Source organism: Anomaloglossus baeobatrachus, unplaced genomic scaffold (assembly GCF_048569485.1).
Source record: "Anomaloglossus baeobatrachus isolate aAnoBae1 unplaced genomic scaffold, aAnoBae1.hap1 Scaffold_149, whole genome shotgun sequence".
NCBI classification, from domain to species: domain Eukaryota; kingdom Metazoa; phylum Chordata; class Amphibia; order Anura; family Aromobatidae; genus Anomaloglossus; species Anomaloglossus baeobatrachus.
This window is the reverse complement of record NW_027441919.1, coordinates 10,030-23,168: the sequence shown is the minus strand read 5'-3', so window position 1 is coordinate 23,168 and position 13,139 is coordinate 10,030. Positions and strand designations below refer to the sequence as shown.

General features: G+C 57.0%; 1 protein-coding gene across 1 annotated transcript; it reads right to left on the bottom strand.

Annotated features, from left to right (window-relative positions):
* Positions 1 to 261: 261 nt before the first annotated feature.
* On the bottom strand, positions 262 to 12,881 carry LOC142260639 (ATP-dependent RNA helicase homolog DQX1-like). Its single transcript, XM_075332029.1, has 4 exons — positions 12,771 to 12,881; positions 12,502 to 12,686; positions 12,242 to 12,423; positions 262 to 8,835 (listed from the first exon to the last, which is right to left on the bottom strand). The coding sequence occupies exons 1-4, from the start codon at positions 12,805 to 12,807 to the stop codon at positions 8,670 to 8,672; spliced, it is 570 nt and encodes a 189-aa protein (XP_075188144.1). The 5' UTR covers positions 12,808 to 12,881; the 3' UTR covers positions 262 to 8,669.
* Between the last annotated feature and the right edge of the window lie 258 nt (positions 12,882 to 13,139).

Sequence of the window (13,139 nt, the reverse complement as noted above, 5' to 3'; positions counted from 1 at the left end):
ACACAGGCCCCGCAGTCCGGCTCCTTGCTGTACACAGGCCCCGCAGTCCGGCTCCTTGCTGTACACAGGCCCCGCAGTCCGGATCCTTGCTGTACACAGGCCCCGCAGTCCGGATCCTTGCTGTACACAGGCCCCGCAGTCCGGCTCCTTCCTGTACACAGGCCCCGCAGTCCGGATCCTTGCTGTACACAGGCCCCGCAGTCCGGATCCTTGCTGTACACAGGCCCCGCAGTCCGGCTCCTTGCTGTACACAGGCCCCGCAGTCCGGCTCCTTGCTGTACACAGGCCCCGCAGTCCGGATCCTTGCTGTACACAGGCCCCGCAGTCCGGATCCTTACTGTACACAGGCCCCGCAGTCCGGATCCTTACTTACTACAGACTAGCAGTCCCATTATGACTGTACACAGACTAGCAGTCCCATCATTGTTATACACAGACTAGCAGTCCCATCATTACAGTACAGACCAGCAGTCCCATCGTTACTGTACACAGACCAGCAGTCGTTCATTACTTTATAATAATCTTTATTTTTAAATAGCGCAAACATATTCTGCAGCACTTTACATACATCAGTATCACTGTCCCCATTGGGGCTCAATCTAAATTCCCTATCTGTATGTCTTTGAAATGTGGGAGGAAACTGGAGAACTCGGAGGAAACCCACGCAAACACGGGGAGAACATACAAACTGCAGATGTTGCTGTTGGTGGGATTTGAAACCCGGACCCCAGCACTGCAAGACTGCAGTGCTAATCACTGAGCCACCACAAGACTGCAGTGCTAACCACTGAGCCACTGTGCCATCGTTATTGTACAAAGATCAGTAGTCCCATCATTACGGGATGTTGATCCTCTGCTGCAGTTATTACTAAATGAAATTGGTTGTTAAATATTAAGGCGAAAAACACTGATAAAAGGACAATAAACAGGATCAGCGTAAAAAATATAAAATCGAATCACATTTATAAAAAATTATAGTTTCATAATTCAAGTGAAATTCAATGTCTCCTAAAAATATCAGGATGAAAGTGCGATGAGAAGCAGAGCATGAAGCCATCGTGCTGACCCCTGCCGATAGTGCCGGACCCCTGGCGATCGTGACGGACCCCTGGCGATCGTGACGGACCCCTGCCCCGAACCCTGTATGTGACACATGATCAAGCCCTAGGAATACGTGAAAAACGTGGACTTTGTGAGCTGCTAAGGAGATGATAAATTGAAAGGGCACCTGAAGAAGGGTCCATCCGACTCTAATGTGTACTATCAATGTCTCCCTCATCACCTCCTTGGATTTCTCAGTTCCTGTTCAGCGCTCTCTCAGTCCCCGTTTTTCACATCTCCACAGCTCTTCATTAGAGATGAGTGGACTCGTGGACGTTCGGTGGGCTCAGCTGGACTTTACATAAAGATCAGTTTGGGACCCGGACTTGACCCGAATCCAAACACAAATCACTAACTGGGCAGTTGGGGTCTCACCCACGTGCAGCCAGCCATAAACAGATCACTTCAGGGGACGGTTGATGGGATTTTTCCATAATATATGTAATTTTTGGGGGGTGCACAACAGTACAACCGATCGCGATCTTGTTCCCTCCAGTGCGAGCTGTTCAAATGCTGAAAGTGTCCTGCACAGGGCCGAGCACCGAGCGTATAGCGTACTAGAGCGCTGAGCATACCCAAGCGCCAAACGTACCCGAGCGCCAAACATACCTGAGCGCTGCACGAGTGGTTTGCTTATGTAAAGCACCCGAACTTTTTTTTTTTAGGAAAGTCTGTTTTGTACGAACACCGAGCCTCGGGTTTCCTCCTCTCTGTTCTTCCGTTCTGGAGCTCACAGGTCCACAACCAGCGCAGTAAATGCCACTGTACGGAGGAACCATCTGCACGTTATGCGGTATGTTGCTGCTTGAACAGCTTGGTTAGACTGATTGAGCACACACTTAGTGAATCACAGATTTGGTTGATCTACACCAGGAGCACTGACATTATCAAGCTCGGATCAATAAAGGATACCATCATACAGTGTTATGTCCAATTACTTTACACCCTACACCACAAAGCATCAGAGATGGAGCGGGCACCCGGCACTGGAGGAAAGCAGCGGTCTCAGTCCTTACTCCCAAGACAATTAGGATCACAGCCCGTAGTGTTTGTAGACAGCATTTCTCTGAGGCTCGGTGGTGAGAAAAGTGCACATGATATTTCAGAAGATCTTCCTCACTGAGCGCAGCACAAGGCCTTCCTCTCCTCATCCATCTCCTCACTGAGCACAGCACGGGACCTTCCCCTCCTCATCCATCTCCTCACTGAGCTCAGCACAAAGCCATCCCCTCCTCATCCATCTCCTCACTGAGCAATGTACGGGGCCTTCCTCTCCTCATCCATCTCCTCACTGAGCAATGTACGGGGCCTTCCTCTCCTCATCCATCTCCTCACTGAGCACAGCACAAGGCCTTCCCCTCCTCATCCATCTCCTCACTGAGCAATGTACGGGGCCTTCCTCTCCTCATCCATCTCCTCACTGAGCAATGTACGGGGCCTTCCTCTCCTCATCCATCTCCTCACTGAGCACAGCACAAGGCCTTCCCCTCCTCATCCATCTCCTCACTGAGCAATGTACGGGGCCTTCCTCTCCTCATCCATCTCCTCACTGAGCAATGTACGGGGCCTTCCTCTCCTCATCCATCTCCTCACTGAGCACAGCACAGGGCCTTCCCCTCCTCATCCATCTCCTCACTGAGGTCAGCACAAAGCCATCCCCTCCTCATCCATCTCCTCACTGAGCTCAGCACAAGGCCTTCCCCTCCTCATCCATCTCCTCACTGAGCAATGTACGGGGCCTTCCTCTCCTCATCCATCTCCTCACTGAGCACAGCACAAAGCCTTCCCCTCCTCATCCATCTCCTCACTGAGCACAGCACAGGGCCTTCCCCTCCTCATCCATCTCCTCACTGAGGTCAGCACAAAGCCATCCCCTCCTCATCCATCTCCTCACTGAGCTCAGCACAAGGCCTTCCCCTCCTCATCCATCTCCTCACTGAGCAATGTACGGGGCCTTCCTCTCCTCATCCATCTCCTCACTGAGCACAGCACAATGCCTTCCCCTCCTCATCCATCTCCTCACTGAGCGCAGCACAGGGCCTTCCCCTCCTCATCCATCTCCTCACTGAGCAATGTACGGGGCCTTCCTCTCCTCATCCATCTCCTCACTGAGCAATGTACGGGGCCTTCCTCTCCTCATCCATCTCCTCACTGAGCACAGCACAAAGCCTTCCCCTCCTCATCCATCTCCTCACTGAGCGCAGCACAGGGCCTTCCCCTCCTCATCCATCTCCTCACTGAGCACAGCACGAGGCCTTCCCCTCCTCATACATCTCCTCACTGAGCACAGCACAAAGCCTTCCCCTCCTCATCCATCTCCTCACTGAGCACAGCACGAAGCCTTCCCCTCCTCATCCATCTCCTCACTGAGCTCAGCACGAGGCCTTCCCCTCCTCATCCATCTCCTCACTGAGCACAGCACGAGGCCTTCCCCTCCTCATCCATCTCCTCACTGAGCTCAGCACGGGGCCTTCCCCTCCTCATCCATCTCCTCACTGAGCACAGCACGAGGCCTTCCCCTCCTCATCCATCTCCTCACTGAGCACAGCACGAGGCCTTCCCCTCCTCATCCATCTCCTCACTGAGCACAGCACGAGGCCTTCCCCTCCTCATCCATCTCCTCACTGAGCTCAGCACGGGGCCTTCCTCTCCTCATCCATCTCCTCACTGAGCAATGTACGAGGCCTTCCCCTCCTCATCCATCTCCTCACTGAGCACAGCACGAGGCCTTCCCCTCCTCATCCATCTCCTCACTGAGCACAGCACGAGGCCTTCCCCTCCTCATCCATCTCCTCACTGAGCACAGCACGGGGCCTTCCTCTCCTCATCCATCTCCTCACTGAGCACAGCACGAGCCTTCCTCTCCTCATCCATCTCCTCACTGAGCACAGCACAAAGCCTTCCTCTCCTCATCCATCTCCTCACTGAGCGCAACACGAGGCCTTCCCCTCCTCATCCATCTCCTCACTGAGCACAGCACGGGGCCTTCCCCTCCTCATCCATCTCCTCACTGAGCACAGCACGAGGCCTTCCCCTCCTCATCCATCTCCTCACTGAGCACAGCACGAAGCCTTCCTCTCCTCATCTATCTCCTCACTGAGCACAGCACGAGGCCTTCCCCTCCTCATCCATCTCCTCATTGAGCTCAGCACGAGGCCTTCCCCTCCTCATCCATCTCCTCACTGAGCGCAGCACGGGGCCTTCCCCTCCTCATCCATCTCCTCACTGAGCAATGTACGGGGCCTTACCCTCCTCATCCATCTCCTCACTGAGCACAGCACGGTGCCTTCCCCTCCTCATCCAACTCCTCACTGAGCACAGTATTAGTGTGGCGCCCCTGAGGCTTCCATCGCCACAGAGACATTGCACCCCCGCCAGATGTGTGATGTCATATCCTGGAAGGAAAGGGGTACATGCCAGTTCCCAGGTAAACCTGCACTACACCCATTGGTAGGCACACACAGGGACAGGGGACTGTGGCAGCAACCCTCGTGGCTGGCTCGCCTCGGAGGGCCGGTAAGTCCCATCCCCTTTCCGATAGGGTGGTAGCTTAGCAACTGGGGAGGTGGGAGGAGCCAGCCGAGAGAAGAGTAGTAAGGAAGGTCAAGTTAGTTTCAGTTTACCTCAGAGAGAGAGAGAGAGAGAGTGAGGAGACAGCATGTAGCTGTGAAAGAAAAAGGAGCTCTGTGAGTTCAGAGTGTCCGCAACAGTGAAAGAAAGCAACAGAGAGAGAAAGCTCTAGTCAGTCAGGAGCTAAAGAGAAGAAAGTGACGCTTCCTGGTGAAGATCCTGGGACTCAGAGGGTCCAGGTGACACCAAGCAGAAAACGAAAGGATTCCAGGGCCACAGATAGCTTTTCAAGCTGGTGGCCTGTTCCACAGGAACATCGGTGGAGGGATCAAGCTGCATCCAGGGGACGGTCCCTAGTCACTGGAGGAGAAGTCAACTCCAAAGGTTAGAAACCAAGGTCCAGGGAAGCTGCATGCTCCCCGGACCACAGCCCACAGCAGAACCTCTAGAAAAGGGGCAAATAACCGACAGGCGAGCTACCAGCCCGGAGGCTGCAGTGGAGGCCGAGCCAGGTTCAGCCAACAAGGGCAAGGCTTGAGGAGTCAGCTGAGAAAGGAACACATAGAGGGGTGCACTGGCATTTACCCCCAGATCTACCCGGGATCGGCGGAGGTCCCAGCAGTCAAAAGGCTCCTGCCGGCCATAACCCAGAACTGTGAGTAAAGACCTTGAAACTGCACCCCTGGTGTTGCCTCCATTATTTCGCCTGCATAGACTTCCATCACTGCATAGGCTTCCATTAACACCAACTGTTGCCCCGGGGCACTGCTCCACCTGTGGGGAGCAGTACCACCATAGCTGCCAGTCCATCGGCCCCGGAGGCCTCATACAGCAGCGGCGGCTTAATAGCCGCAAACCACAGGTGGCGTCACGACAACCATAAACTTTATTCACCAGCCATATTTAATTGACACCCATCAGGGCAACGGAGTCGGGCCCCGCCACCACTGACGACCCCCGGACTAGTCCGGCCCGGCACCGGGTGTCCCATAGCCCTGGGGTGGGCGAGTCATTAGTCTTCCCCTCCTCATCCATCTCCTCACTGAGTGCAGCACGGGGCCTTCCCCTCCTCATCCATCTCCTCACTGATCGCAGCACGAGGCCTTCCCCTCCTCATTCATCTCCTCACTGAGCACAGCACAAAGCCTTCCTCTCCTCATCCATCTCCTCACTGAGCACAGCACAAGGCCTTCCCCTCCTCATCCATCTCCTCACTGAGCACAGCACGAAGCCTTCCCCTCCTCATCCATCTCCTCACTGAGCTCAGCACGAGGCCTTCCCCTCCTCATCCATCTCCTCACTGAGCACAGCACAAAGCCTTCCCCTCCTCATCCATGTCCTCATAGAGCAATGTACGGGGCCTTCTTCTCCTCATCCATCTCCTCACTGAGCACAGCACAAAGCCTTCCCCTCCTCATCCATCTCCTCACTGAGCACAGCACGGGGCCTTCCTCTCCTCATCCATCTCCTCAATGAGCTCAGCACGATGCCTTCCCCTCCTCATCCATCTCCTCACTGAGCACAGCACGAGGCCTTCCCCTCCTCATCCATCTCCTCACTGAGCGCAGTTCAATGCCTTCCCCTCCTCATCCATCTCCTCACTGAGCACAGCACAAAGCCTTCCCCTCCTCATCCATCTCCTCACTGAGCACAGCACGAGCCTTCCCCTCCTCATCCATCTCCTCACTGAGCACAGCACGAGCCTTCCCCTCCTCATCCATCTCCTCACTGACCACAGCACGAGCCTTCCCCTCCTCATAAATCTCCTCACTGAGCACAGCACAAAGCCTTCCCCTCCTCATTCATCTCCTCACTGAGCACAGCACGAGGCCTTCCTCTCCTCATCCATCTCCTCACTGTGCGCAGCACGGGGCCTTCCCCTCCTCATCCATCTCCTCACTGAGCACAGCACGGGGCCTTCCTCTCCTCATCCATCTCCTCACTGAGCAATGTACGGGGCCTTCCCCTCCTCATCCATCTCCTCACTGAGCACAGCACGGGGCCTTCCCCTCCTCATCCATCTCCTCACTGAGCACAGTATTAGTCTTCCCCTCCTCATCCATCTCCTCACTGAGCACAGCACGAGGTCTTCCCCTCCTCATCTATCTCCTCACTGAGCACAGCACGAGGTCTTCCCCTCCTCATCCATCTCCTCACTGAGCACAGCACGAGCCTTCCCCTCCTCATCCATCTCCTCACTGAGCACAGCACGAGCCTTCCCCTCCTCATCCATCTCCTCACTGACCACAGCACGAGCCTTCCCCTCCTCATCCATCTCCTCACTGAGCACAGCACGAGCCTTCCCCTCCTCATCCATCTCCTCACTGAGCACAGCACGAGCCTTCCCCTCCTCATCCATCTCCTCACTGAGCACAGCACGAGCCTTCCCCTCCTCATCCATCTCCTCACTGACCACAGCACGAGCCTTCCCCTCCTCATCTATCTCCTCACTGAGCACAGCACGGGGCCTTCCCCTCCTCATCCATCTCCTCACTGAGCAATGTACGGGGCCTTCTCCTCCTCATCCATCTCCTCACTGAGCACAGCACAAAGCCTTCCCCTCCTCATCCATCTCCTCACTGAGCACAGCACGGGGCCTTCCCCTCCTCATCCATCTCCTCACTGAGCACATCACGGGGCCTTCCCCTCCTCATCCATCTCCTCACTGAGCACAGCACGGGGCCTTCCCCTCCTCATCCATCTCCTCACTGAGCACAGCACGGGGCCTTCCCCTCCTCATCCATCTCCTCACTGAGCACAGCACGGGGCCTTCCCCTCCTCATACATCTCCTCACTGAGCACAGCACGGGGCCTTCCCCTCCTCATCCATCTCCTCACTGAGCAATGTACGGGGCCTTCTCCTCCTCATCCATCTCCTCACTGAGCACAGCACGGGGCCTTCCCCTCCTCATCCATCTCCTCACTGAGCACAGCACGGGGCCTTCCCCTCCTCATCCATCTCCTCACTGAGCACAGCACGGGGCCTTCCCCTCCTCATCCATCTCCTCACTGAGCACAGCACGAGGCCTTCCCCTCATCTATCTCCTCACTGAGCTCAGCACGAGGCCTTCCCCTCCTCATCTATCTCCTCACTGAGCACAGCACGAGGCCTTCCCCTCCTCATCCATCTCCTCACTGAGCACAGCACGAGGCCTTCCCCTCCTCATCCATCTCCTCACTGAGCACAGCACGAGGCCTTCCCCTCCTCATCCATCTCCTCACTGAGCACAGCACGGGGCCTTCTCCTCCTCATCCATCTCCTCACTGAGCAATGTACGGGGCCTTCTCCTCCTCATCCATCTCCTCACTGAGCACAGCACGAGGCCTTCCCCTCCTCATCCATCTCCTCACTGAGCAATGTACGGGGCCTTCTCCTCCTCATCCATCTCCTCACTGAGCACAGCACAAGGTCTTCCCCTCCTCATCCATGTCCTCACTGAGCACAGCACGAGGCCTTCCCCTCCTCATCCATCTCCTCACTGAGCAATGTACGGGGCCTTCTCCTCCTCATCCATCTCCTCACTGAGCACAGCACAAGGTCTTCCCCTCCTCATCCATCTCCTCACTGAGCACAGCACGAGGCCTTCCCCTCCTCATCCATCTCCTCACTGAGCACAGCACGGGGCCTTCTCCTCCTCATCCATCTCCTCACTGAGCAATGTACGGGGCCTTCTCCTCCTCATCCATCTCCTCACTGAGCACAGCACAAAGCCTTCCCCTCCTCATCCATCTCCTCACTGAGCACAGCACGGGGCCTTCCCCTCCTCATCTATCTCCTCACTGAGCACAGCACGGGGCCTTCCCCTCCTCATCCATCTCCTCACTGAGCACAGCACGAGGTCTTCCTGTCCTCATCCATCTCTTCACTGAGCACATCACGAGGTCTTCCTGTCCGTGTCCATCTCCTCACTGCACAAGGTCGCCTCCTTGTCCTCCCTGTAGGTAGCACATCTTGCTTCTTCTCCAAGTCTTGCTTCTTCTCCACGTCTTTCTTCTTGTCACTGCAGGCAGCATAATTCCTTGTCCTCCTCCTTCTCCTCTTCCTCGCTCTCTACAGTAAACAGACTTTGGTCTTGAAGTTGATCTCGCAAATCCATCAATAGATCACAGCTCTCACTTCGTGGGAGATTACTCAAATAATATTGAGGGGCAAACTCCACCAACCTGCAAACAGAAAAAGAGATCCCTATTCAGACATTAGTTGTAGGAGATCACAGCGTCCCTCCTCTACCTCGCATCGATTCACAGACCCCAGTGTCGGTCCTCCACCTCGCGTTGGTTCACAGACCCCAGCGTCGGTCCTCCACCTCTCGTCGGTTCACAGACCCCAGCGTCGGTCCTCCACCTCGCGTCGGTTCACAGACCTCAGCGTTGGTCCTCCACCTCGCGTCGGTTCACAGACCCCAGTATCCCCTGGCATCCCTCCTCCACCTCGCGTTTGTGTCCATCCTCTGTCTCCTGTCTGTGCACAGACCCCAGCGTCCTTCCTCCGCCTCCTGTCGGTGCACAGACTCCAGTATCCCCTGGCATCCCTCCTCCACCTCGCGTCTGTGCACAGACCCCAGCGTCCCTCCTGTGTGAGGGTGCACAAGCCACGACATCCTTCCTCCGCCCTCCCGTTGATGCACAGACCCCGGCGTCCCTCCACCGCCCCGCATCAGTGCACAGGCCCCGGCGTCCCTCCTCCCCTCGCGTCAGTGCACAAGCCTCGATATCCTTCCTCAGCCTCCCGTTGATGCACAGTCCATAGTATCCCTCCTCCACTCCGTGTCGGTGCACAGACCCCGGCGCATCCCTCCTTCGCCTCACATCTGTGCACAGACTCCGGTAGCCCCTGGTATCCCTCCTCCACCTCGCATCGGTTCACAGACCCCGGCACCCCTCCTCCACCTCGCGTCGGTGCACAGAGCTCGGCATCCCTCCTCCACCTCGCGTCGGTGCACAGACCCCAACATCCCTCCTCCACCTCGCGTCGGTGCACAGACCTCAACGTCTCTCCTCCACCTCGCATCGGTTCACAGACCCCGGCACCCCTCCTCCACCTCGCGTCGGTGCACAGACCCCAGCGTCTCTCCTCCACCTCGCGTCGGTGCACAGACCCCAGCGCCTCCACCTCGCGTCGGTGCACAGACCCAAGCGTCCCTCCTCCACCTCGCGTCGGTGCACAGACCCCAGAGTCCCTCCTCCACCTCGCGTCGGTGCACAGACCCCAAAGTCCCTCCTCCACCTCGCGTCGGTGCACAGACCCCAAAGTCCCTCCTCCACCTCGCGTCGGTGCACAGACCGACATCCTTTCTCCGCCTCCCGTTGATGCACAGACCACTTGTCCCCCGTCATCCCTCCTCTGTCTCCCATCGATGCACAGACCACTTGTCCCCCATCATCCCTCCTCCGCCTCCCGTCGATGCACAGACCCTGGCGCACCTCCTGCCTGTTGATGCACAGACCACTTGTCCCCCGTCATCCCTCCTCTGTCTCCCATCGATGCACAGGCCACTTGTCCCCCATCATCCCTCCTCCGCCTCCCGTCGATGCACAGACCCTGGCGCACCTCCTGCCTGTTGATGCACAGACCACTTGTCCCCCGTCATCCCTCCTCTGTCTCCCATCGATGCACAGACCCTAGCATTCATCCTGCCTGTTGATGCACTGACCACTTGTCCCCGGTCTCCCATCGATGCACAGACCCTAGCGTCCATCCTGCCTGTTGATGCACAGACCACTTGTCCCCCGTGATCCCTCCTCCGCCTCCCGTCGATGCACAGACCCTGGCGCAACTCCTGCCTGTTGATGCACAGACCACTTGTCCCCGGTCTCCCATCGATGCACAGACCCTAGCGTCCATCCTGCCTGTTGATGCACAGACCACTTGTCCCCCGTGATCCCTCCTCCGCCTCCCGTCGATGCACAGACCCTGGCGCAACTCCTGCCTGTTGATGCACAGACCACTTGTCCCCGGTCTCCCATCGATGCACAGACCCTAGCGTCCATCCTGCCTGTTGATGCACAGACCACTTGTCCCCCGTCATCCCTCCTCTGTCTCCCATCGATGCACAGACCCTAGCGTCCATCCTGCCTGTTGATGCACTGACCACTTGTCCCCCGTGATCCCTCCTCCGCCTCCCGTCGATGCACAGACCCTGGCGCAACTCCTGCCTGTTGATGCACTGACCACTTGTCCCCGGTCTCCCATCGATGCACAGACCCTAGCGTCCATCCTGCCTGTTGATGCACAGACCACTTGTACCCCGTCATCCCTCCTCCGCCTCCCATCGATGCACAGACCCTAGCGTCTATCCTGCCTGTTGATGCACAGACCACTTGCCCCCGTCATCCCTCCTCTGTCTCCCATCGATGCACAGACCCTAGCGTCTATCCTGCCTGTTGATGCACTGACCACTTGCCCCCGTCATCCCTCCTCTGTCTCCCATCGATGCACAGACCCTAGCGTCTATCCTGCCTGTTGATGCACAGACCACTTGCCCCCGTCATCCCTCCTCTGTCTCCCATCGATGCACAGACCCTACCATCCATCCTGCCTGTTGATGCACTGACCACTTGTCTCCGGTCTCCCATCGATGCACAGACCCTAGCGTCCATCCTGCCTGTTGATGCACAGACCACTTGTCCCCCGTGATCCCTCCTCCGCCTCCCGTCGATGCACAGACCCTGGCGCAACTCCTGCCTGTTGATGCACTGACCACTTGTCCCCGGTCTCCCATCGATGCACAGACCCTAGCGTCCATCCTGCCTGTTGATGCACAGACCACTTGTACCCCGTCATCCCTCCTCCGCCTCCCATCGATGCACAGACCCTAGCGTCTATCCTGCCTGTTGATGCACAGACCACTTGCCCCCGTCATCCCTCCTCCGCCTCCCGTCGATGCACAGACCCTGGCGCAACTCCTGCCTGTTGATGCACTGACCACTTGTCCCCGGTCTCCCATCGATGCACAGACCCTAGCGTCCATCCTGCCTGTTGATGCACAGACCACTTGTACCCCGTCATCCCTCCTCCGCCTCCCATCGATGCACAGACCCTAGCGTCTATCCTGCCTGTTGATGCACAGACCACTTGCCCCCGTCATCCCTCCTCTGTCTCCCATCGATGCACAGACCCTAGCGTCCATCCTGCCTGTTGATGCACAGACCACTTGTCCCCCGTCATCCCTCCTCCGCCTCCCGTCGATGCACAGACCCTAGCGTCTATCCTGCCTGTTGATGCACAGACCACTTGTCCCCGGTCTCCCATCGATGCACAGACCCTAGAGTCAATCCTCAGATGTATGTCAGTGAAAATGTATTGAATAATGGGGATTCAGCTGGACTGGAGGACTGGGAAGGAGGGTATAATCGGGTAGATAATGATCACAGTCTGGAGGATAGACAGCTCTGGTGTAATCAGCTGATCATTTGGCACTGGTTGCTCATGGGTGGGACATCTGTACAGGGAGGAGCAATGATTCAGCCATGGACAGGCTGCATTGGCTCAGTGACGCGGTGACGTCAGTGGCGGGAGGGTGGAGGATACGGTGATGAGGGTACAGCAGAGGAATTCGGTGGCACTCACATCTCAGGGAGGACTTCTGTGGCTACACTGAGGCAGTTGTCCGGGGAGATACTGAAGTCATGGTACAAGACCCAGGCTGGAGGGGGGCTCCGGCTATGATATACAGACGAGGGGTGCAGGGTGGCCACGTGCTTGTGAGACAGCATCACATAGTTTCCCAGTCCATCCACATCCCGAGCCACCTGGCGGAATCACAGGGGTTAAAGATACTTGATAACTTCTCCTCAGGGACAAGACAGGAGTCTTACACAAGGTCTCACCTTCAGGAACCCTCCGGACAGCAGGGCCCTGGTGACATTCAGAATACAGTCCTCATCAGGGAACGCGGGGGCCGAGACCGGGAGCTCAATCCTCTGCATAATGTCCAGGAGTTCTGCCCGCAGCAGGTCAGCCTGGTGCAAGGAGTGGGGGCAAAGTGCGGCATCGGTGCAGCCGTCCTCTCCACCTGAGGGCACAAGAGGGGACTGCTCCAATACATGGACACAATAATGGGCAGCTCAGCGGGACCGCCAGTAATGAGAGTACTCACGCTCTCTGTAGTGGTTATAGATGGCGATCAGGGTCATGTGATCACCTTCAGGTCGCTGCAGATCACGGCGAGAAGTCAGCACAGACGCACTGTGGGGAGGGGGCAGATAACAACGGGGGGCAACTGGAGCATACATGGAGACAAAAGGTGGGAGAAACATCAGGAGCAGAGACATCGCCACTCTCCCCATCATAGCACACCCCCTCCCGCAAATCCTGATGGTATATTCCGCATCTGCCCAGCACACCCTCCTTACAACCCACCCCAATACAAGGTACCCAACAAACACACACTCCCCATACAACCACTCCCATCATAGCACACCCCCTCCTGTAAATCCTGATGGTATATCCCGCATCTGCCCAGCAC

Coding starts and splice junctions, on each gene's coding strand:
- LOC142260639 (XM_075332029.1), bottom strand. CDS start 12,807: ATGACCCTGATCGCCATCTATAACCACTACAGAGAGC. Junction 12,687..12,770: donor CTATAACCACTACAGAGAGC/GTGAGTACTCTC, acceptor TTGTGCCCTCAG/GTGGAGAGGACGGCTGCACC. Junction 8,836..12,241: donor ACAGAAGTCCTCCCTGAGAT/GTGAGTGCCACC, acceptor TTCTGTTTGCAG/GTTGGTGGAGTTTGCCCCTC.